Genomic DNA, 22,614 nt, shown 5'->3' with positions numbered 1-22,614 from the left:
TGGTGCTCTGTATTATTATGGGACTTTTTAAAATGCGCGCCTTTTGATTGTGAACAATTTGATACCAAAATGAAAGATGTAACACGAAAATTTATGTCAGAACACTGGAAAGATACCAATTTTATGATGAGCATCCAAATTTAAAATGTTAAAATTCCAGTTACGTATTGCTCTATTATTATGGGACTAGTTTTACAATACACGCCTTTATATTGCGAACAATTTGATACCAAAATGAAATACGTAAGATGAAAATTGATGTTATCAAACTGAACGAGTATACACATTAGGCTGCAGTGTACAAATTGGTGCTCGTTCACGGGTAACTTTAGGCTTTGCTGTGGGGAGTCACGCCGGGTTTTGGACATTATATGCATATACACCTGTAGGAAATTCTATTGCTAACACAACGATACCAAAACGAACGACGTAGCACGAGAATTAAGGTGAGAAAACAAACGAGTACACACATTTCTGTGTTGCCACACGCTCGCCCACACCGCCGGGAGCATGACGTCAAAGTTTGCGGCGCGACCGCGCGCGAAAGTGTTAAATCAATCCTGCGATAACATGGCAGTAGGCGCGCACACAATTGGTTCTCCACTAACTTTTTTTTTTTAAGTCAAGTGATCATCTTTAATCACTTTTTAATTATCAGTCAATAAACACTAGACAATACCAGAAGTCAATTCTCTGGAGGCTTACCTCTCCAGAACCAGGTACTTCACACAGTTCCAAGCGCCCCGTTCACAGGCAATGTGCAATAATGGTCGTTTTTGTTGCCATGGAAGCCAATGGTCTTCACCCTGCTGCGTCAGCAACTCCAAGATGTCCACCTGAGTAATTAGAGAAAATTACTCGGGGGAAACCATGCTACAGAAAATATTGTACACAACTTTGGTTGCACAAGCTGATATTTCCCTTTTCCAGAATTAAACCATTCTTAACCTACAAAACATAATAGCCCAGTTATGAAATCCAGTTACATTTTTAAACAAATTTCTTAATATTTAATTCAATGTAAAATGTAATTTATTTTAGTCAATGTAGTTTGCCATTAGAGCCGAAATACACCGGCAAAACGTGCCATAAAATTACAATAAGAACTTTGAAGGCCAACAAACTATAGCATCAGTTATAGAAATTTAAACCCTCAGCATTTTATATTAAAGTAAAAGTTTGCCATCTCACTTGGTCTCCATCTATAGCATAATATATGGCGTTCTGCAGCTTGTCGCTCGATCGGTCTCCCATGGCCACATCTGGTACACCTGCAAGAGAACAAAACCTCCTGTAGTGCAAGTACGGCGAGGACATGGACATGTACATAATCAAAGCCACTACATTTAACAGTGTGTACGTCTGATACCATACTACTTGTGTAAAGGAGGAAACGTATATGTTTATTGTTTGTGATGTGTATATATATGTATGAACACGTTTGTGATGTGTGTGTATATGTACGAACTGCCGCCAGCGTGACCTGCTCCTCACCAGTAGCTATTGCAGCTCTTGCTACAACCGGCGAGTGGAGCATGTGACTATGACCTGCTCCGGGTTCTGTTCCTACAACGCTTGCCCTTACACAGTCGCATGCTATGCATTGCCCAGAGCGACGACGTGTCACCATAGCCTGGCGAAAATTGCAGACCAAATCCATAGTGCACCAGGCAACTCACCCTGGTCAGGAAATACCCTTGCCTCTGACCACTTGACAGCGATGACCCAAATGAACAGCCAACACCTCGGTGCTATTCAGAGCCGCCAACATTCCCAGGCCAAGTCCCGCAGCCCATCCTTGACAGTTGACTCCAACCCAGACTACTACTACTACCAACATCGCATGTTTGGGGCTAGAGCCCAGAACTGCCGCCAGCAGTGTGCTTATTCGGGAAATGGCTCCGGCGGAGACTTAACGGCCAGCAACTCCACTACCTTGGCCGATTCGCTTTTATATGGAGGTCAATTGTACCTCTCGACGCTGTTACCTGGTTGACATGGATGCTTCAGTTTGTTCTCCCTCCAGTGCACAAGCCACCTTGCCCTCCACACCATGACATGGTTGCTGCCAACGGTTCTGTCGTACCTACCTACGGCGATAGTGTAGTCACACGTGATTTTGCTGACCTGTTGCTTTACATGGACGTATGCCGCCATTCAACACTTCAGGCATTTTCTCGAGGGACGTGACTTCCACATCCTCACCAACCATAAACCGCTGGCTGCTGCCCTGGCAGCAAAAGGAAGATTCCCACTCCTCTTGAGGTTATCTTGAGATGATTTCGGGGCTTTTTAGTGTCCCCGCGGACCCGGTCCTCGACCAGGCCTCCACCCCCAGGAAGCAGCCCGTGACAGCTGACTAACACCCAGGTACCTATTTTACTGCTAGGTTACAGAGGCATAGGGTGAAAGAAACTGACTATTGCTTTTCACCGGCGCCCGGGATCGAACCTGGGACCACAGGATCACAAGTCCAGTGTGCTGTCCGCTCGGCCGACCTGCTCCCACTGCAAGTGGGGCCAGCAAGTTACTCAAAATTTGAGCTATATATCCCAGCTCACGACTGACATCAGGCATGTGAAGGGGACTGAGAATGTTGTTGCCGATGCCCCCTCTCGACCTGGCTTGTGTGCACTTTGGAGACGACCCACAACTACGCAGAAATTGCTAGAGCCCAGCAACAGGACCTGGAACTCCTACAATTGTGCACCCCTTCCTCAGCACTTCGGCTTCGTCTATGTACCTATGCCTAATTCCGAGGATACTAATCACGTGTGACATCTCTCATTGGCATCCTACAGCTATATACTGTACTGTATATGCCAAATACTTATCGGCAGAGGATCTTCACGACTCTCCATTCCTTGGTTCACCAAGGCATCCGAACTACACTACACCTTCCTGACCAAACTGACAGTATGGCCAGGCATTAACACTGATGTTCAAAGTTGTGGTTGGAACTACCTCCAGCATTGGCAATAAAAAATACATTAACACACAGACTGCCTCTTCAGAACTTTCCATTACCATCGGCCAGATTTAAAGTAGTGCATGTGGATATCGTTGGTCCATTTCCTCATTCCTGGGGGATGCTTGTACCTACTCACTGTAGTTTACCACTTTTCCAGATGGCCTGAGGCAGTTCCCATGGAGGAAATGACAGCAGTCAGTAGTTCGGGCTTTCCTTCATGGGTGGGTCTCCCATTTTGGAGCCCCTGCAACGACTGTCACAGACCTGGGTCGACAATTTTAATCACGCTTTGAGGGTTCTTGGTATCACACAATCCAAACTCCAGCCTACCATCCTCAGGCTAACGGGATGGTTGAACAGTTTCATCGCCAACTGAAGGTGGCTCTAAGGACAAAACCAAACCCGACATCATGTATCAACAACCTTCCTTTGGTACTCTGGCATCCATTCAGCAACTAGAGGACAGTGGGTTCTCAGCGGCTGACCTTGTACTGTATATGGTTCCAATCTCCCACTTCCTGTCGATCTGATCACTCCAACACCATACCATGAGCCGATGGACAAGTCTGCCTTTGTGGAGCGACTTTGGAGGGCGATGTTGCAGATTTGTCCTATGCCGCCCCCCCCCTTCACCCATCTACACGCCCTACCTACATACCCCAAATCGCTCTGTTAGCCACGTGTTTCCGAGGGTTGACAATTGTGACGGCAGCCATATGAGAGACCTTTCCGGGTTATGTCGAGGACTTTGAAAACCACAACCATCGACCGTCGGGGTGCTGAAGTGGTTGTCACGATTGATCGGGTGAAAGCAGCACATTGACGCCACACCAGCAGTGGTGATCCCAGCTGTTTCTCGTGTGGAAGTTTGGTACTCATGCCAACAAGCCGAATCCCCACCAGTAGCAGACCTTCCTGAAGATGTACCTACCGATTTCTTTCATCTACCGGTACCATCTCCAGAGCGGAGCCTTCCAGCGCCTGTGGATGAATGTATGAACAACAGCGATGGCGACGTCAACATGGAGGGTCTCACAGGACGCACAGTACACCGACCTGCCCGATTCCTGGACTCTCTGGCATCTCGTCTTGAGAGGGAAGGGGGGGGGGGGGGGGGTCGTGGGTGGCGAGTACTGTAGTGACTTCAGTACCCCCTACAACACTGCCAAGTTGAGGGAAAATGGCAGAGGAGCAGAAGTGAAGCAACCGACCAGCAGGAGGGGAACAACAAGCAGAGAACCACGAGACTAGACGCGCTCTCTCACCAACTTGTCCTCTTAAAAATAATGTTACTTTTTGCTCGTATGCTCGTATAAACTCAAGGAGGGTATGTGAGCAACCTGTTTGTTCTCTTAGAAATGTCGCTTTTGGCCGTTTGCCTGTATGGCCAAAAGTGGACGTAATTTGAAATAAAATACTCACAAAAGTGACGTACTGTCCCGTTTTCTGTGAGTCGTCTGGCTTACTCAGAAAGGTTAGGAGAGGAAACTTTCAATTAACATTTTTCATACAAATTTGAAACTATTTCCTGCCCACCTAACCTACCAGAGGACCCATAACTTACTGTTTTTTTTCAAATTACGTCCACTTTTGGCCATACGGGCAAACGGCCAAAAGCGACATTTCTAAGAGAACAAACAGGTTGCTCACATACCCTTCTTGAGTTTGTATGGTTGTAGAACATGTGTTGATCAGACTTTTTACTTAACCCTTGTCTGGTGGATATTAGGGCACTAAAAGGCATTTGGACTGTAGAAATGAATTAATTTTTTTTTTTTTACCATAAATTATGGAAAGCTCACAATGCTGCTTTACGTGTTGAAAATGTAGCTAATGAAGATGCTCTTGAAAAATTGTGCGATGCCATGAATGCTTTGCATCTGAAGACAACTTGTTAAATTTTGCATTTGGCATATTATTTAGCACAAGAGGCAATTGAAATATTTAAGTTTGGAGGAATTACCATAAGCAACAAGAAAAATTCTTAATTATCAACTAGTGTCTTACTAGTCTTGTGAGCAATTTCCAGCACTGTTCAAGCCCATCCTGTTTTGGTAGTACTTATAGCAATGATGAGGACCACAGAACAGTTACATGGTACATATTACTATGTACTGTACCAAGTTAATATATAGTTATATACCGACGTACAACGCAATTAAAATGTAGAAATCTTTACTATTGAGTTGGACAAACAGGAAGACTACTTTTTACTTGTGTTGCTTTGACACAAAACTAACCTATCCTAACTACCCTAGGCTTAATTCACGATATCCGAGGCCTAACATGTAATTACCTAAGTGTAATTACATGTGTTAGGCCTCGTACATGTGCATGTACGCGCTATACTAGGCCTAGGAATATTCAAGTGGGTTTTGGCTTCACCAATTTGAAAAAGAATTCCATACTAGTCAATATACTACCATCTAAAAGCTAAGAACGTACAAATTTTGACTACTGACTATTGTCACAATAGGTACTACCTGAGCGGGAAGGGTTGGTATATTCATGACTACATCTATGAAAGGCTCTCAAAGTATGTATAAACCACTTAAAAAGGGGCCATTAGATCCCAATTTGCCCAAAATATGCAATAAATGAAAACTCATTCGATTTCAATCAAACTTTTTTGACTAGTTGTACATGAAGTGTTTCATGTGGTAAAAGTTTCAGCATCGTAGCAGCATAAATATGAAGGGATAATAAAAATACTTGATTCAAGTGTCAAAATTATACCAAAATGCTCAAAAATGATTATCAAACAAAAGTGTCAACTGACATCATATCTACGACTCTTTGCTATCACAATACCATATATTAAAAAATATAATTAGTTTGAGTAGAAAAAAAACTTAAGTTATTTTTTTTTCAATGTTTTTTTTTTATCGAACGATTTGCATGAAACTTTTATACCAGACTGCACAAGCCTATCTGTAAAGGTGCCAATTTTAGAGAAAACTGGTTGATGTCAACCTCAGCCACAGATTTTAGCACCTTAGATTATTATTTTCTTATTTATTTTCAAGTAACAAAATGTTGAAATAACACTTCATTTTTATTCAATATACAGTACACGAAACGTACACCGTATATGTAGAGTGCAAGTTTCTAAGTTTGGTAGTAAGAGTTTTTCTCTAACTTCATTTATTGATTTTATAATAGCAATAAACATGACATATTTGCATAATTTTTTGGTGGAACTTTGACTATTTGTATTAGGAAAACTAAAGATGTTTTGGAAAATCTCTTGCTACCAATCCTTTATTATATGCTAATGTGTCAGAAAAGTGTCAATGATTATATCTGAAATGTGTGTATATTTAGACTTTAAAATGTGTAAAAGTCGTTAAAAGAAAAAAAAAAAAAACTCCCTTTCTATTTACGCAGCAGTACTGAAACTTGGGACAATTGCAGCCCTTTTCATATACAACTAGACAAAAAAATATGGGTTGACATTGAACCTTGAGTAAACAATCTAATGCCCCCTTTTAAGTTAAATGTGTCCTGGAAAAAATAATACTGGCCTTATGAAATACCACCCAATTACAAAGCCCCCGCAATATTTTCTCCACGATGTTTAAGCTTTTCTTATTCTGCACTAAATGCCTTTAGAGCAGGCATGTCAAACATGTGGCTTTTTGCAAAGCGCACTCGCGGCCCACATGAAGGATAATGTTATTTGGTATATTAATAAATTTTTTACAACATGTATTAAATTACTTCAATTAGTTGTCGTATGTGGCCCCGATAACAAATGTGTGTCCATATGACCCTCAGTTTGACATGCCTGCTCTAGAGACTACGTGCAGGATCACTGATGCAGCATTGCCCAAGATTTACACCCATTACCGAGCTGTTTGCCAAGTTATTTCTATTAGTACTGCCTGTGTAGAGAAGAGACAGTCGCATGAACCTGATAACAAGAATTCTCATAAATCATGTATCGGACACTTGTGTTGGTTAAGCTACACGAGCCTCTTCTAGTTCAGTGGAATTCTGAGCCATATGCCATATTGCGGCCGAGGTACCACAGCTCGGTAGTTGACACCAGTACAAGAGTGGCTTCACATATCTGAAAACATCTTACACCTGACCCTTTGTGGAAACTATTGTGAAACGTCTCACCTTGTATTTTATGAGCACTAAGTGTAACTTAAATCATATTTTTAAATTATGAAAAAGAAATGATAATTAGCGAGTACAAACTCGCAATACTTAATCATATGACATGTATAGAAACAGGATAAGAAACAACAGGCTTTTCAGGCCCCACTAGAGCTCCAGCACCTATACAATTGGCACTGCACCCCTGTAGGGAAGCAAACTCTGAACTGATGGGAAAAGATTACAATGTTTTAATGACTAAAGGCTTGTCTAGCAATGCCCCCCCCCCTCCCAAGACTGCGTCCCTGGAACTTTAGTAGTGAACCTTACTTTTAATGCTAACATGATTTGCTTGGTATATGCCCATAGGCTCCCCCCCCCCCCCTGGTAGTTTCATTTATATAATGAGAGGGAACAAATATTACCACACAAGTTAAAAGTCAACATTCAAGAAATACTGCCACCTAAGCTTACACAAAGAGACCGATGGCCTAGTAACATGTAGAAGTTGCCAACAGTAACTATGTTACTCTAGACTTCCAAGGCCAGTTCTAGGTCCTTGCTTTAAGGTTATATTCCAGAGCTTTAACACAGTTGTATAAGCAAAGTACAGTATACCCTTTTTATCCCCATGTCAACTGAAATCATGTCTATTACTATCACAATAGCATATAATAAAGGATTTAAATAATTTTCGAAGGGGGGGGGGCCTTCAGCTTCCCAGAGCTTACTAGGCTGATATGCTAATGTCAGACTTTGGCATCAGTCGTGTGTATGGAGTTCGGTGGGTCTACCGGGTACCACGAGCCAGAACCTGGCCCCCTCAAAGAGGCATGGGGAGGAGGAGTTGATTTAGGGGCGATGACGATCGTGGGATCGGATGCGCCCCGGCGTACCCGTTAAGGGTGAATCGCGAAGCCAGGAAAAGGTGAAATGCCAAGCCGAAACGCGAAACGAGCGACACCAATCACTAGAAACTAATATACCAAACGGCAAATAAACGCACAGTCAGGCAGATGATTGGGGAGTCCCAAGAGTCCCTCAGGGTGACAAGCACCGGCCCCCCGCCCCACACAGAGAACACCAGGTAGCAAAACCAAAACTTGGCCCCCAACTAAAACGCAAAGTCATCCAGTGTCCTCTGGCAGAGCAGAAGCCGGCCGCCCACCACGGCTGAGGGCACACCAGAAACCCACTAAGACCTGCCAGCTCCCGAACACCGTCACACCGCCGGGAGAACCAGCCAGAACACGCAAAAAAAAATCAACAATCCCATGACCCAAGGCGATGTGCACGCCAGGCGTCTTACAATCGGACCGTTTAAGAGGGATGCCAAACGGCAGTAGCAAAGCCAAAACGCGAAAACAGGACGTGATCCGGCGGCTCCCAGGTGGAGGTGGTGTCCAAACGTCCGCTTGGCGTCAAGGTTAAACCAGGAAGCCCCAGGCATGGGATGCAATGGCCTATAGATTTTGGCCTAGGTTTTGTTGGAAGCATTCTATGATTGCCATCGACTGGGTCAGGCACCCAAAAAGGTAAGCATCCCAAAACCCCTTTTCTGGTGAAAATATTGCTACCAAGAGCTGAACAAGTAAATAGAACTCCCCTAAAAGAGACGAGCAAATTTTCATGACATCACACGTCGTCGCACCGCTGTCTGCGCAGCTCCCCCCTCCCCGGGAGGGGGAGCCCCAGACCCCTTGTGCCAGCTATCCACCCTTCAGTTCTAAGGCTGAGGTCATGTGTTCTGGCTCCAGTCGTTTCAGCACTATACCTAGTGTGTGGTGACTCTTCTAGGTGGTGCATGAGCCGGGAGCGATGTTCCTAGTACTCTGGCTGCATGCGCCTAGGGTTTCCTTTCCTAGGTGCCCTGTAAGTACCGCCCTTGCGGCCACAGTCCACAAGTTCTTTGGGTTCTGCCGCTGCTAGGCCGTTTACTACTTGGTTTTCGGCCGCCCTTTGAGTGCTAGGGTGTTCTGTCTCCCTTGTCCGCCTTAGAGTAAGGGGCAGTTTGCACTGGTAGGGACACAGGGTACTGCGCAGCTTGTTTTCACCAATCATAGCTGCCAGCTCTGTTCCGCCTGGATGCATTGTCCTCTTGCGGGGTTTTCTTTTTTTTTTTTTGTCTGCCTGGTGGGGGGGATCTGCCTTGGTTCTTGCCCTCTGTGTACTCTTCTTCCGGTGGCCCCCCCCCTTCCCCCCTGCTAGGTCCCCGTGAGTGTACACGTCCCGGGGGTTCAGTTCTTAGAAGGTTGTTTGGTAGACTTGGGTGCCAGTTAGCAGTACCCTGCCTGGGATTACCTGGGCATGAATTCCGTTAAACGCTCAAGACCCTGGGAATCCCCTGGGGGCGCGCGGGTCCGATGGATGTGACCCCGGAGTACCCCCTCGCTTTGTGCGAGTTCGAGGGTTGCTGTCCCTTTGTCTCAAGGTAACTCACTTTTTGGCTCCGTCTGCTGCCTGTGGGGTCGGTGGCACCTTTGATCCTGAGCCCTGCGAGTTTTGTTGCTTGTGGCTTGATTACCCAGTCTTATGCTGACTATGTGGGTGCAGGCAGCGCGGGAGTTGCAAGTTAAGTTTCGGTGGTGGCAACGCGCTAGGTTATTTGCTCCCGGAAGCACCAGGGCTGCCCCATTTCAGTTGGTGTGAACACTATGTTCTAGGAGGATCGGGAAAGTTTTGCTTCACGAATTATTGGACCGTCTCGTCTTCCTGTCCTTTCTGGGACTTTTTGGTCCTCCACGCTTCTTGGTTTTCGGTCCTGTTCGTTCATTAATGTCTTCTCTCTGTGCACTGTCCTGCACTGCACTGGGTTGCCAGATTGGGATCCTTGTAGCTTGGTTGGGCTCTTTGTAGCCCAAATGGAAGGCTGTGCTGTTTCTTTTCGCTCCTTCCTGCTCTTCTCGACTATGGTCGGCGGCTGCCCTCTGTACTCTCATGGGATTCAGTCGTTAACAACAACGCTATTTTGTCTAATTTTCTAGTCACCTTCGTGGTTTCTTCACCTCGCGACTTCTGGCAACCCACGTCTGGCAGAAGTCTGGTTTTTTCACGGTCTGCGTCCTTTCTCAAGTCTCGCATTGCGACTTGTCTCCGATCTCCTGGCAGGCTCGCTGGCGTTGGTATGTTTTCTGTACGGCATAAGTTTCATCCCTTTTGCCGACTTGGGTGTCCGGCTCTGCTGGCTCCGTGGTCGCACCCGAAATCTTCCTGCAGCTCCACCTCTTCCTGGGCTCGATTGACCCTTGGCAGGGCTGGTTCGGTCCTGCCTCTAGTCTCACCTTCCTGTCGGTGGTCAGGTGACATTGTTGATGGTGCCCTACCAGAGTGCTTCTTCTTGGCGCCAGTGCGGGGTTTTTGGCGGTCCTTCCTTTTCCTTCTGTCCCTTCCTATGGTAGCTGCATTTGTTGGCGTGGTCTTGTACTCTTCTTGTACTCGCCTATTTGTGCTTGCGGGGGTTGAGTTTTGGCTCTTTAGTCCCGCCTCTCAACTGTCAATCAACTGGTGTACAAATTCCCGAGCCTATTGGGCTCTGTCATATCTACATTTGAAACTGTATGGAGCCGGCCTCCACCACATCACTGCCTAATGCATTCCATCCGTTAACAACTGATACTGAAAAAGTCCTTTCTAATGTCCCTGTAGCTCATGTGGGTACTCAAGTTTCCACCTGTATCCCCTTGTTCGCGTACCACCAGTGTTTAATAGTTTATCCTTGTTTACCCGGTCGATTCCCCTGAGGATTTTGTAGGTTGTGATCAAGTCTCCCCTTACTCTGCCGTCTTCCAGTGTCGCAAGGTGCATTTCCCGCAGCTTGGGGGCCGTCATCTTGCCCCATACTGTTGCCTCTTGACATGTGGCGCTGGCTGCACGTCACTTCACTCTTCGCCATTCTTTGCGCGCCTCGGCTTCTGTGTCCGGGGACGCGCTTTGGGTAGATCTGGTTTCCTTCCCTGTTCGCGGGTGCGGGACTCTCAAGTCATCTGCAGAGTTAAGGCTAGCCAGCCTGTGGTCTATCCTTGTGCCCCTGACATTCGTTCGTTCGTTCGCTGCTCTTGCTGCCGTCTTTGGCAAGATGTCCTGGGCTGCCATTCGGGCATGGGGCTTTTGGCAGTCTAACAGGGTCCTCGCTGCTCATTGCCTCTTGAACGTCCCTGGGCCTTGTCAGGCCTGTGTCGCTTTGGGTCGGCAGCTTGCAGCCAGTTGTCTCTACTTCGAGTTGAGGAGTGAGCACCGGCCACCTCCTGGTTAAATCCCCAAGTTTTTCCTCTGTGGGTAGTTGGCTCCGGGGAGCCAATGGGCCTCCCCCCAGAAAACTAGCGATGAACTGAATGAAACTCCATTTTTTGGGGCGAGACCCCAGAGGCTCCCCAGCATCCCTCCCCTCCCTCCTGTCGGCAGTTTTTCGAGTGTTTTGACATCGTTTTAGAACTGAATGATGGATAGCCGGAACGAGGGGTCTGGAGCTCCCCCTTCCTCCCCCCTGGGGAGGTGGGGAGCTGCACAGACGGCGACATGTAACGTCATGCTCGTTTCTTTTAGGGGAGTTCTATCCACTTGTTCGGCTTTTGGTAGCAATATTTTCACCAGAATAGGGGCTTATTTTGGGATGCTTACCTTTCTGGGTGCCTGACCCGGTCGATGGCAGACATAGAATGCTTCCAACCACACAGGAGGTTTCTTTAGGCCATTGCTCCCCTTGCCTCTCTGAGGGGCCAGGTTCTGGCTCGTGGTCCCCGGTAGGCCCACAGAACTCCATACACATGACTGATGCCAAAGTCTGACATTAGCATAGCCTAGTAAGCTCTGGGTCTCACCCAGAAAATGGAGTTTCATTACATTCAACACTTTTTTTTTTTTTACATAGCGTCATTAACGTGCGTTTACAAAAAGGTGAAATGCAATTCTGACCAGCTTACACATCCTGTATACAAACACATGCACCTTTTTATTTCATGTACGAGGGCCTGTAGCACTGTACTCACACGTAGGCGAGTACAGTGCTACTGGCTCTCAAGTAAATTAAAGTATATTTACCATATACTTTACTAAATGTCTGTACCCATTTTTTTCAGGTTGCAATGCAATACTGTTGCATACAGAAAACTTATACGACACAATTCAAGGCTGCATATCATTCTGAAGGAAAGTGGATGACTAAAAAATGTATTTATGGAGAGGACATTGTTATGACCACATACATTAGTATGATGTGTTCAAACTATATAGTAAAATACATTTTGTTATTCTTATATCTGTACTCGTATGTTAATACACAAGCAGAAGCTTAACTATAATAGCGTATATAGTAGTATGTAGAATTAGATATACTTGAGGTATGACTAGGGATATACGGTAATATAAATCCTAAACACCGGTCGACCAGGTAACTGCTGGTAATACTTCAACCCCCCCCCCTTCCCCCTACCCCGTTGGCGAGCCGTCACAAACCAGTAATACCAAATGTAGGAGAATTTACTTCCTTACGTGATTGTATATAAACCATGTTATATTCAAATGTACCTCGAGTTTGCTGTGTATTCTCCCGTGGAGCTTATTGTATATTATACAGGCGATGAGTCACAATAACGTGGCTAAAGTATGTTGACCAGACCACACACTTAGAAGGTGAAGGGACGACGACGTTTCGGTCCGTCCTGAACCATTCTCAAGTCTATCGACTTGAGAATGGTCCAGGACGGACCGAAACGTCGTCATCCCTTGTGTTGTATATTATAATACGCACTTAGTAATGTGTGACTTAGGAAGTTACTACTTGGGTTTTTGAGCCGTTATGTGAGGAGGGTGACTTGCCATGTTGGCAGCAGTCTTTCTCGACTGGCTCGGCCCTTGGCAAGTCACTATTCATCCGACTTCCCAGATAATAGGAAGACTTGTCGACACCCAGCTAGGTTGCGTTATATACCGTTTCTTTATTACGCACGTATAGATATGGGTAATGATTTTTGTAAATGGATCCGACTACCGCAGTCTACCGAGATACATCAGTTGTGGTAGGTGTGTGTCGAGATGAGTATTGGAGGATAGTAGATGCTTGTTATTGTGTTATAGTATTTTACTGAAGCCTCACCCACTACTTATTTATGTACAGCACCTCCAACCTGTTACTTGGGTTAGTGTACCACAATGCCGGGTTGGAGCCTGGTGTCAGGCTAGTCCCAAGTATTAGCCGTTATCGATTTTTATAGCTGTGTGCAAGTTCAAGATCATTGTGACTAATTGAGTGTTGAAGCTCCTTGTCCTAGTTACAGTAGCGGTTGTATACTAGTATCAGTTGTATATAGAGCGTTGGTTCTCAGGTGTTTAACAGGTGATCTGTTTATGCCCCAGTAAACTGGCATTGTTTTAACCAGCCTTTTAAACATTATCCTAGACACTTATTGAAAACTGGCCAGGCTCTGGTTTGCCAGCGACGCTGTGGATCATGTCATGACAGACAAGCTTGTGTAAGAATAACAAAACCATATATAGGAGATTTTGTAAAGTCCCTGAAGACAATTCTTCAAACTTGAGTACAGTATTGCATTTTTTGGGGAGCCCTTTGTAGTACCCTGAAGCTATGTGGTTACCATCCACTGTGTCACATGAACCACAGTTTTAGAGGTGTACATGGGATCAGAGCCATAACTCTACCTCCCCACAGATGCAGGGAGCAGTAACATTCATGCCCCCTCACTTGGAAAGGCCCTTGGCCTGTTCCTTACACTGTAGTAACTGCCAGAGTGTAGTTACACACTTCAGATGTGACGGAGTTGAGAAGTGGAGCACTGAGTGAGCAGACGCTTGGGGACATCTCTAGGAACGGATTAAATTCGTAAGCCGAGGTACCACTGTAGTTATAAATTTCCAACATACAGTGGAATTTCTAACAGCTCCCATATCAAACGTTGGCATTCAGACTGTTCGTGTTCGGTATTCATCCGTTTGTGTGGCATTTACACGTAAACATTTGTCCCTAACACCAGTTTTACCATTAGCTGTTAGTGCAAAAATCCACTACTGATATTTTGGATATCCATATAGTGTAAATAAGTTACCATGTCATTTAAGAAAGTTTGTGATAAGATCCAAGCAGAAAAATTGTAAGACCCCCGAGAGAGATAAAGAGAGATCTCATGGCTAATATGAAAGTGGTGCCCATGTATATGGAACAAAGGGGAGGTTTTCAAGAAAAGTGGACAAACTCCTGTTGGCAGCACTGTACCATGCCAGAGGGGTGGCAATGGATGTGGGCCCACAGGCCTACCAAATGGCATTTCACATCTATTTACCACAATAGAAGCCTGACCCCAGGCTGGGCTTTAAGAGTAGAGTCCAGGGACTCTACTCCTTCCAAATCCAGGGATCCCATCACAATGGTTGTACTTTTCAAATCGTTTGTGCTGTCCCGTCTTGAGTACTGCTCAGTACTCACTTCCCCCTTCAGAGCAGGGGAGATTGCCGAAATACATGGAATACAGAGAACACGTACGGTATACATAGACATGATAAAGCACATAAATTATTGGGATTATCTCGAAGCTCTTCAAATGTACTCACTCGACAGGAGACTAGAGATATACCAAATAAACATGGAAAATACTGGAGGGCCAGGTCCCAAATCTACACAGTAAAATGAAACCCATACTGGAGTGAATGATATGGAAGAAAATGCAGAATAGAACCAGTGAAGAGCAGGTGCGCCATAGACAATCAGAGAGCACTGTGTAAACATGAGAGGTCTGTGGTTGTTCAACGTCCTTCCAGTTATTATAAGAAATATTGCCGGAACAAGAGAAAAATCTAATCTTCAAGAGAAAACTATTGTTTTCTGAAGAATGAAGAGAAAAAAAAAAAAAAAAAAAAAAAAAAAAAATAAAGGGGGTGCCTGACCAACCTGGTTGTGGTGGGTATGTGGGCCTGCAGGCTGCTCCAAGCAACAGCCTGGTGGACCAAACTCCTAAGTCAAGCCTGGCCCACTTGGGGAGTAGAAGAACTCTCAGAACCCCCATCAAGCGGGTATCAAGCAAGAGTAACTAATAGAACCAATGGCAGGTAAAAAGCCAGGTAAATTTGGCATTTCCCTTACAAAGTGCAAGTGTGCAATTTTTTTTTTTTTTACCATTTCTTTACTTCTGTTGGAAGCTAAATGTTTATGTGTAGGAAATTCCACTCTTCTCTACCATTTGCATTCCCAGATGAGAAGGCATTTGGATGTAAAGAAATAATTTAACTGTCCTAACACCAATACACTTAATTGGCATATGTGGTGGAGTGGACAATTCATGGTGTCGGGCGAACAGGAAGCCAGTGTGTTTTGGTCCTCCCCCCCCCGCACGGCCGAATTACCGACCCCGCCAAGGATGCAATCCCACAAGAAGCTGACTAACTCATGTACTCCCTGCTAGGTGAACCGATGCATTAGGATGAAAGTAAATGTACCCAACCAATCTTTTGGGATTCGAAACCCGGGCAGGACAAATCGGGATTCTCGAGTGTGTGTTTAGAACGAACCAAAACATACTATCGGGACTCTTAAACCTGGGCCATGCCATGCTACTGACTTGGGATGTTAGAAATACCACTGATAAATTTTTATTTGTACTTTTTTTTTGTTGTTTTTTTTTTTTTGTTTTAGATATATACAAGAGTTGTTACATTCTTGTAGAGCCACTAGTACGCGTAGCGTTTCGGGCAGGTCCCTGGAATACGATCCCCACCACGAAGAATCTTTACAACCAAGTACCCATTTTACTGTCGAGTTAAACAGAGGCTACAGTTAAGGATTTGCACCCAGTAAATCCTCCCCGGCCACGATACGAACCCATGACAAAGTGCTTGAGGAACGCCAGGCGAGTGTCTTACTACTACACCATGGAGACTATAAACACTACTGTTTTTAGCACTTTAATGCATACGTGTCGTACATACATGACTGCTATTTTTCTATCGGTTGTGTGCACGCGTCGTACATTTACGTTCCGTTTTAAAATAATTTTATAAAATCCAGCATAAATCGGATTTACTTGGGGTTTGTTTCAAACTGCGCGCCATGAAATTCCCGTTCTCTCGGATAGGCCGCATGGCACGTCGGCCTACTGGGTCACGTGACAGGCCCATTGTTTTGTCACCACGTGGAGCGATCGCATCTCTCCCCTCGCTCGCTAAACTCGCTCGGTTTAAGGGGTCTGCATGGCACGTCGGCCTACTGGGTCACGTGACAGGCCCATTGTTTTGTCACCACGTGGAGCGATCGCATCTCTCCCCTCGCTCGGTTTAAGGGGTCTGTTAGATGAAAATTAAAAGTTGTTTTAGGGCATTGAAAATTTATTATCCTGATACATGTGAAAGGTGCTGCAACTGGGCCAAGTTTCAGCATCGCAGCCTAAATAGAGAGGGAGAAAAAAAAATAAAGTTTTTTTTAAGACAATTGGGTGGACAAGAAGTAACCACCCGCACAAGCTTCACTCAAACTACGAACATCTGTTGAGCAACTTCAAGAATCGGTACCTGAAGGAGGTGGAGTGGAGAGAAAATGCTCAACTTATTTTTCTACAATCGTCTTTCCCTTGGTAAGTACACATTATTGGTCTAGGTTGTAGTAGTATTGTAGTCTATTTTCTTAGGAATATTTTGATACCTAAATGACAACTGTAGCACGAAAACTAAAGTATACACGAAACGCCAGAAACTTTTGTGGGTGTTGCGGGTGAGAGTTTGAGTGTCCCAAGCGGGTTCCAGGTGGGTGTTTTCGGCCGTCTCTACAGGTGTGGCTTCCCAAGAATTTTATTTGATAGGGATATGTCTGTGTAGGGAATTTTATTCCGAACACTATACAACAACAAAAAACGGTGTGAAACAAGTATAGACTTGAAAAACATGAACAAAGTAAAATCTTTCGACGCTCACGGGTACGAACAGGCATAAGATTTTATTCACCGCAAATGTATTTGATGCTCTGTTGACCAATTCTACCCATGTTCTTATAGAACATTCTATTGCGAACACATTGCTACAAAAATGAAATACGTAGCTCTAGAATTAATGTCAGGACAGTGAAATAAGTATAAACTTTCAAAGCGCTGTATCGCAACAGTGTCGTCGCTGCTGAAATCACGGCTAATGCTTCGGCCACTTCCCACACTCGTGCGGGTGAGCCCCGACCATAATTATACATTTATAGGCATATGTCTGGGTAGGGAATTTTATTGCGAGTTCAGTGATATAAAATTTAGCGCTGTAGGACTAATGTGGAGCTGACAACAAACGAAAGAGTATGAACATTTAGTTGCTGTTTGGGCGTCACGGCGAGTGATCGTCGTTGTTTATTTCGTGGTGGGATAGCAAATGCTATGGTGACATTTTATACATATGATCTTGTAGAGAATTTTATTGCCAACACATTGATACCAAAATGAAATACGTAGGTCGAGAATTTATGTCAGGAGCGTGAAAAGATTACACACTTTTTGGTGTTTACGCTCAAGGGCCCAAAACGCCGCGCGCACAAGGCGTTTTCTATTTTAATGAGTGCCACGCGCGCGCGAAAGTGCTTATTAGTAGTGTTTCTACTCGGTAGAAACTGAGACTGTTTTAACAACCTAGCTGAATTTAGAGGCAGATATTCTCAATAGACTGGATTGTTATAGGCGCGTTTGAACGCCTGCACGTTAGTTGCCGAGAGATTAAACCTTCGTCCTGGATTTGATACAACACCTCAGTGTTACGGAAGAGATTTTACAGGGTTATGTGCATTTTGAAAGCTTTCCATCTTATGATGTTGCCTTTTAGAGAATAGTTCGAAGACTTCATATTGTATGTTGGAGGAGTGAAGAGTTTTAGAATCATGCAAGTTGTCTTCTGGATCCTTTAGTACATAGGGGGCTTGTCATTTGGCGAGCTGGCAACACTGACCCTAGGTCAGTGTTGCCAGCAAGGCCACCTTGCCCCCCTAAGGTAATACTGTATTGCCATGTGTAAGTGTACCATTAGTTTATATTGAGAGTACAGTATATCTAGGGCTTGTACCAAGCTATTCACTAAGCAAGGAAATACGTAATAGTTTTTAACCTGATGGCAGAATCAGAGGGATGTGGTAATAAAGTTCATAGTATTGGTACTTTTCTACGGACCCCGATCCCCCACCAGGCCACCCTGTTCTCGCTGGACATTGGGGATGCTTGGGTAAAGGGAGACAAAGAGAAGCAGCAGTAGAGGTGGCGGATTTTTTCGACGCTAATGTCCACAGGATTCGACAGGACCTCAGGGATGCAGGTGTTCGGACCCCACCCTCTAAGATCCTCCTGTTAGATGCAATCCATGTGATGCGAACACTGGCCTGATCTTCAACAATAGGGTATATAGGCAGATAAAAAAACCGCAACTGGGGGGTTCAAGCAGCGTTGCCCTAGCTGAAATCTTTGTACACCAAGATTTTGAAGTACAACGGGTGAATAGTCCTTACAATCTCCCGATCTACTCAGGGTACATAAATGATGTTTTCAGCCTCATGTTCGGTTCTCTCCAGACCGTGGATGCATTCCACGTCTGGGCCAACTCGGTGCACCCTAACCTACGCTTCACAATAGAAAGGGACGAGGTAGAGATTAACTTCTTGGATACAACAGTCTCCATATACCCAGTTAACAGACTACTCAACACAAGAGCTTACTACAAGCCGACAAATCTCCATATGTACCTTAGGTACGATTCGAGCCACCCGGTAACCCTCAAGAACTCCCTTCTCCCTGGGCTTCAGGCTAAAATGAATCAACAGTAGTGATGGAGTATTACAGACCCAGCTACAAGACTTCTGGGAGATGTTCAGAAACCGAGGATACCCGGAGGTGGTGGTCCAATGCGCTGCGACCGCCCTACAGGAACGCACCAATGAGCAACGCCTCCAACCAACAAAACGTGCTCCTCAAGACAGAGGCATCCTACCTGCAATGTTCGAGGGTCTAGCAGGTCCCCTGAAACTAGCACTTCACAACCTTTGGTCATGGCTAAAACATTTGGCGACCACCCATCATGGCACAAGTTGGCACAAGAACCGCCCATGATGGCCTGGAAGCGCAGCAAGTCCCTAAAGGATCTCCTAGTCTCGGCAGCACTTAAATGAGAACACCACATCCCTCCCGCACCTAGAAGGGATCCATGATCTCTGCCCATTAGGGCAAATGGATGTTTCTGGGTATTCCTAACAAAGCACTGGTCTGGTGACAGCCACTGAACACCTTGAGAAGCGGGCATTTTCCAGAGCTGGGGATAGCGGCTAAAGTGTCCAAGCCTTCCCTCCCTCTCAACTCCCCGCTTCCTGGGCAAAAGAGACGCAACACATATATAACACGTGGTTGAGTGAGGCCCTACAACAAATTCATTAGTGGAGTCTTTCTTTGGACTGATGATTGGTGGCTCCCACGAGCCCCATGAAACAGTACTGTCAGAGTTAAACACAAAAGTCCCCCTGCCTTCCCCGGATCCCTCTTCGGAGGAGCTGAGCCAGTGACAACTACCAGTAAAAGTGTCAGTGCATAGAAGGATATAACTTACCAGCAGGCGAAATACTCAAACACTAGAGGATGACAAGTGACCAAAGCCTTACAAAAGTCGGCAGAAAATAGACCCGTTTTACCCATCTCCTGTGTTTTCCCCCCAGTGAAGTGTACCCTGTGTATTCCTTGCACTTCATTTTCAGGTTTAACCTCGACAACGATCCTTCCTCCCGGCCCTCAAGACTGATTAACCTTTCCTCGGGCTGCAACAACCTCATACAACACCAAGTGTTGTAGGAGGTCTTCCTAATGAGTCCCTTGGAGTATCTCCTTATGAGATGCTCTACGGTCATAAATGTTGTGGTCCTCTTAAAGCTTTTAAAGATTCCTTGACGTCAACCACCTTCAGTGATTCTCTTAACACTTTCGCTCGGGGATGACGCAGCATTGCGTCATCCGTTTACTGGCGGTAATGCCGGGGATGACGCAGCATTGCGTCATCCACTTCAAAAATTCGCCAAAAATCAGGTTTTTATCCGATTTTTTTGGGACTGGTTTTAAAATGCGCGCCGATGTCTTCCCATTTTCTTTGTTGCGCCTAGTGGCCCGCAGGCGGCGCAGCACATGCCGTCGGCTCATTGTTTTCGCTCCACTGTTGTGACCGGTGTCGCCTCCCCTCGCGTCTCAAACGTGTGAACATTTCGGCTATTTTCCGTGGCTATATTTCTTACTGCGGCTTCAGAAACTATCTACGCTTACTCCACGATGGATAGTGATCATGAACAAGGCCCTTCCAGGAAGAAAATTGCGAAAGAAAGGCGTGAAAAACAGAAGCTGAGTAGTGTACAGGAGAAGTACAAGCATGTGAGACTAACTCCCTCTAAGTTTCAGGCTGTATTTGACGATTTGTCTGGGTCATCTAGTGATGAAACTGATGTTGGTATTGATACTGATGCAAGTAGTGAACATTTAGAAACAGAGACGGCCGATGAGGATTTTGATAGTGATGAAAGTGAGGACAGTGAGGAGTCTGAGGTCGAGATTGCCACTCGTGCACGGTGCGGTACTGGAGCTCGTGCTAGAGCCAGACGTACCACACGTACCCCAGCACCAACAGATTCTGATGATGGATGGTGTAGTGACAATACTGCACCCTTTGTGGACAATTTTACAGGTACACCAGGCTTGACTGTTCCTGTACCTACCACTGTTCTTGGATTCATTCAACTCTTTCTGACACAAAAATTGCTGAAATATATTGCCTATGAAACAAATTTATATGCTTCCCAAAATAAGGCAGGTACTGGGCAAAGTACAAAGCACAGATGGCAACCAGTGACAGTGAAGGAAATTGCTAGATATATGGAACTGACGATCTTGATGGGTATTTGCCCGTTTCCCGTATTGTACAGGCAATGTTGTTCTTCAATTGGCCCTTATATGCACATATCCATCTGAAGAATTCTATTAGGAACATTTTCATACCTAAATGAGCGCTGTAACACAAAAATTGAGATTACCACCAGGAAATAATACTAAACATATGTGGGCAGGAATTGGGAGTGTAGCTGGAAGGCGTCCGAGCGCTCACTCGTGGCTAACGCGTGGCCCGTCTTCAACTCGTCGGCGGTTGGAGCGTGACCAGGTTTTTTATTTTATATGTTAATATTCCTCTAGAGAATTCTATTACGAATCCATTGAGACCAAAATGAAAGACCTAGGACGAAAATTGAGGTGACCAGAGTGAAAATAGTGAAAACATTTTATCGCGTTTGCGCGCTCCCGGGTAACTCGTTCGCACTTTCTCTGCTTGCTGCGGGTAATTAGCCGGGCTTTTGGAGTTTATATGCATTTATTGCTGTAGAGAATTTTATTGCGAACACAATGATACCAAATTTAATCTCGTAGAACGAAAATTGAGGTGACAAAGTTGATGAGAGTATACACTTTTCGGAATTGACGCGCCCTTCCTTGACACACTGGGGCCCATATCGCCCTGTCGAGGGTTGGCGTGGGGGGTGCGCGAAAGTGTTAATGTGCCTCAGCAGCTTAAAAACTTGAGACAAACTTTAACAATTACATAAGTTTGCTAGTGCTAATTTACCGACCTCCCAACATAAGATGAAAGCACACCGACAAGAACACTAAACTTTCTTACCTTAGTAATTTACCTAATGTAGGAGACTTCGTTCTAGCCTATTTTCCTATCCCAACCTCTCCATTTAAAAGTAAATTTTCAGGACCTTATTGCATCAAAGAATGCAAGAACAACTACATTCTAGAGACTCCGGACCGGCATCCCAAGACAACTCTGCCACGTCAACCTGCTCAAGAGTTATCAAGGTAATCCGCCACCAGTGTTAGTATCTGTATCCGCTTTTACCGAGAGATATCCCAACAGTAATATCATACCATGCTACCTCTCCATCCAATGGTAAAGATACCATCGAGACCATAAAGACTAACAGTGAGATTTTAAAAGATCTTCCCAAATACCTAGAACACACTAATAATAGTGCTCCTTTAATTAAATTACTATCTACGCATAAAAACTGTTTCAAGACACTCCACAGGAATGTAATTTAGTGCAACATAATATCCAGCTGCTTCCTGATACGATGCCCATCCGTCAGCGTTACTACTGCCTCAGTCTACAGAAGAGAAGCCATGTTCGCAGAAGTACCTACTCAGCAATGGATTAGCTACACCTTTTGAGTCTCCTTGGGCTTCACCATGCATGCTGGTTCCCAAATCATATGGCAAGATAAGGCTGTGCACCGATTATAGGAAGTTAAATGCAGTTATCATCAAAGACTCTTATCCTTTACCTCACATCGACGACATCTTAGATGCAATAGGTAACGCCACCTTTTTGTCCCAAATAGATCTTTTAAAGGGCTATTATCAAATAACACTGAGCATGCTAAAAATCTCTGCCTTTATCACTCCTTTTAGCCTTTTTAAATATGAACGGTTACCTTTTGGACTTTGCAATGCCCCAGCTACTTTCCAGCGAGCTGTCAACCTCGTCATTCAAGCTCTTGA

General features: G+C 45.1%; 1 protein-coding gene across 2 annotated transcripts in view; it reads right to left on the bottom strand.

Moving 5' to 3' along the window:
• The window catches only part of LOC123765167 (ankyrin-3), a 134,603-nt gene that overhangs the window by 16,697 nt on the left and 95,292 nt on the right, over window positions 1-22,614 (bottom strand). For both annotated transcript variants that reach the window (XM_045753655.2, XM_045753647.2), the window contains exons 5-6: window positions 1,192-1,271; window positions 706-836 (exon numbers count right to left, since the gene is read on the bottom strand). In XM_045753655.2, the coding sequence (XP_045609611.2) occupies window positions 706-836; window positions 1,192-1,271 (211 nt within the window). The remainder of the gene's footprint in view (window positions 1-705; window positions 837-1,191; window positions 1,272-22,614) is intronic.

Source organism: Procambarus clarkii, chromosome 5 (assembly GCF_040958095.1).
Source record: "Procambarus clarkii isolate CNS0578487 chromosome 5, FALCON_Pclarkii_2.0, whole genome shotgun sequence".
Classification (NCBI taxonomy): Eukaryota; Metazoa; Arthropoda; class Malacostraca; order Decapoda; family Cambaridae; genus Procambarus; species Procambarus clarkii.
Note: the sequence above shows the minus strand (reverse complement) of the source record. Positions and strands in the feature narration are given on the sequence as shown.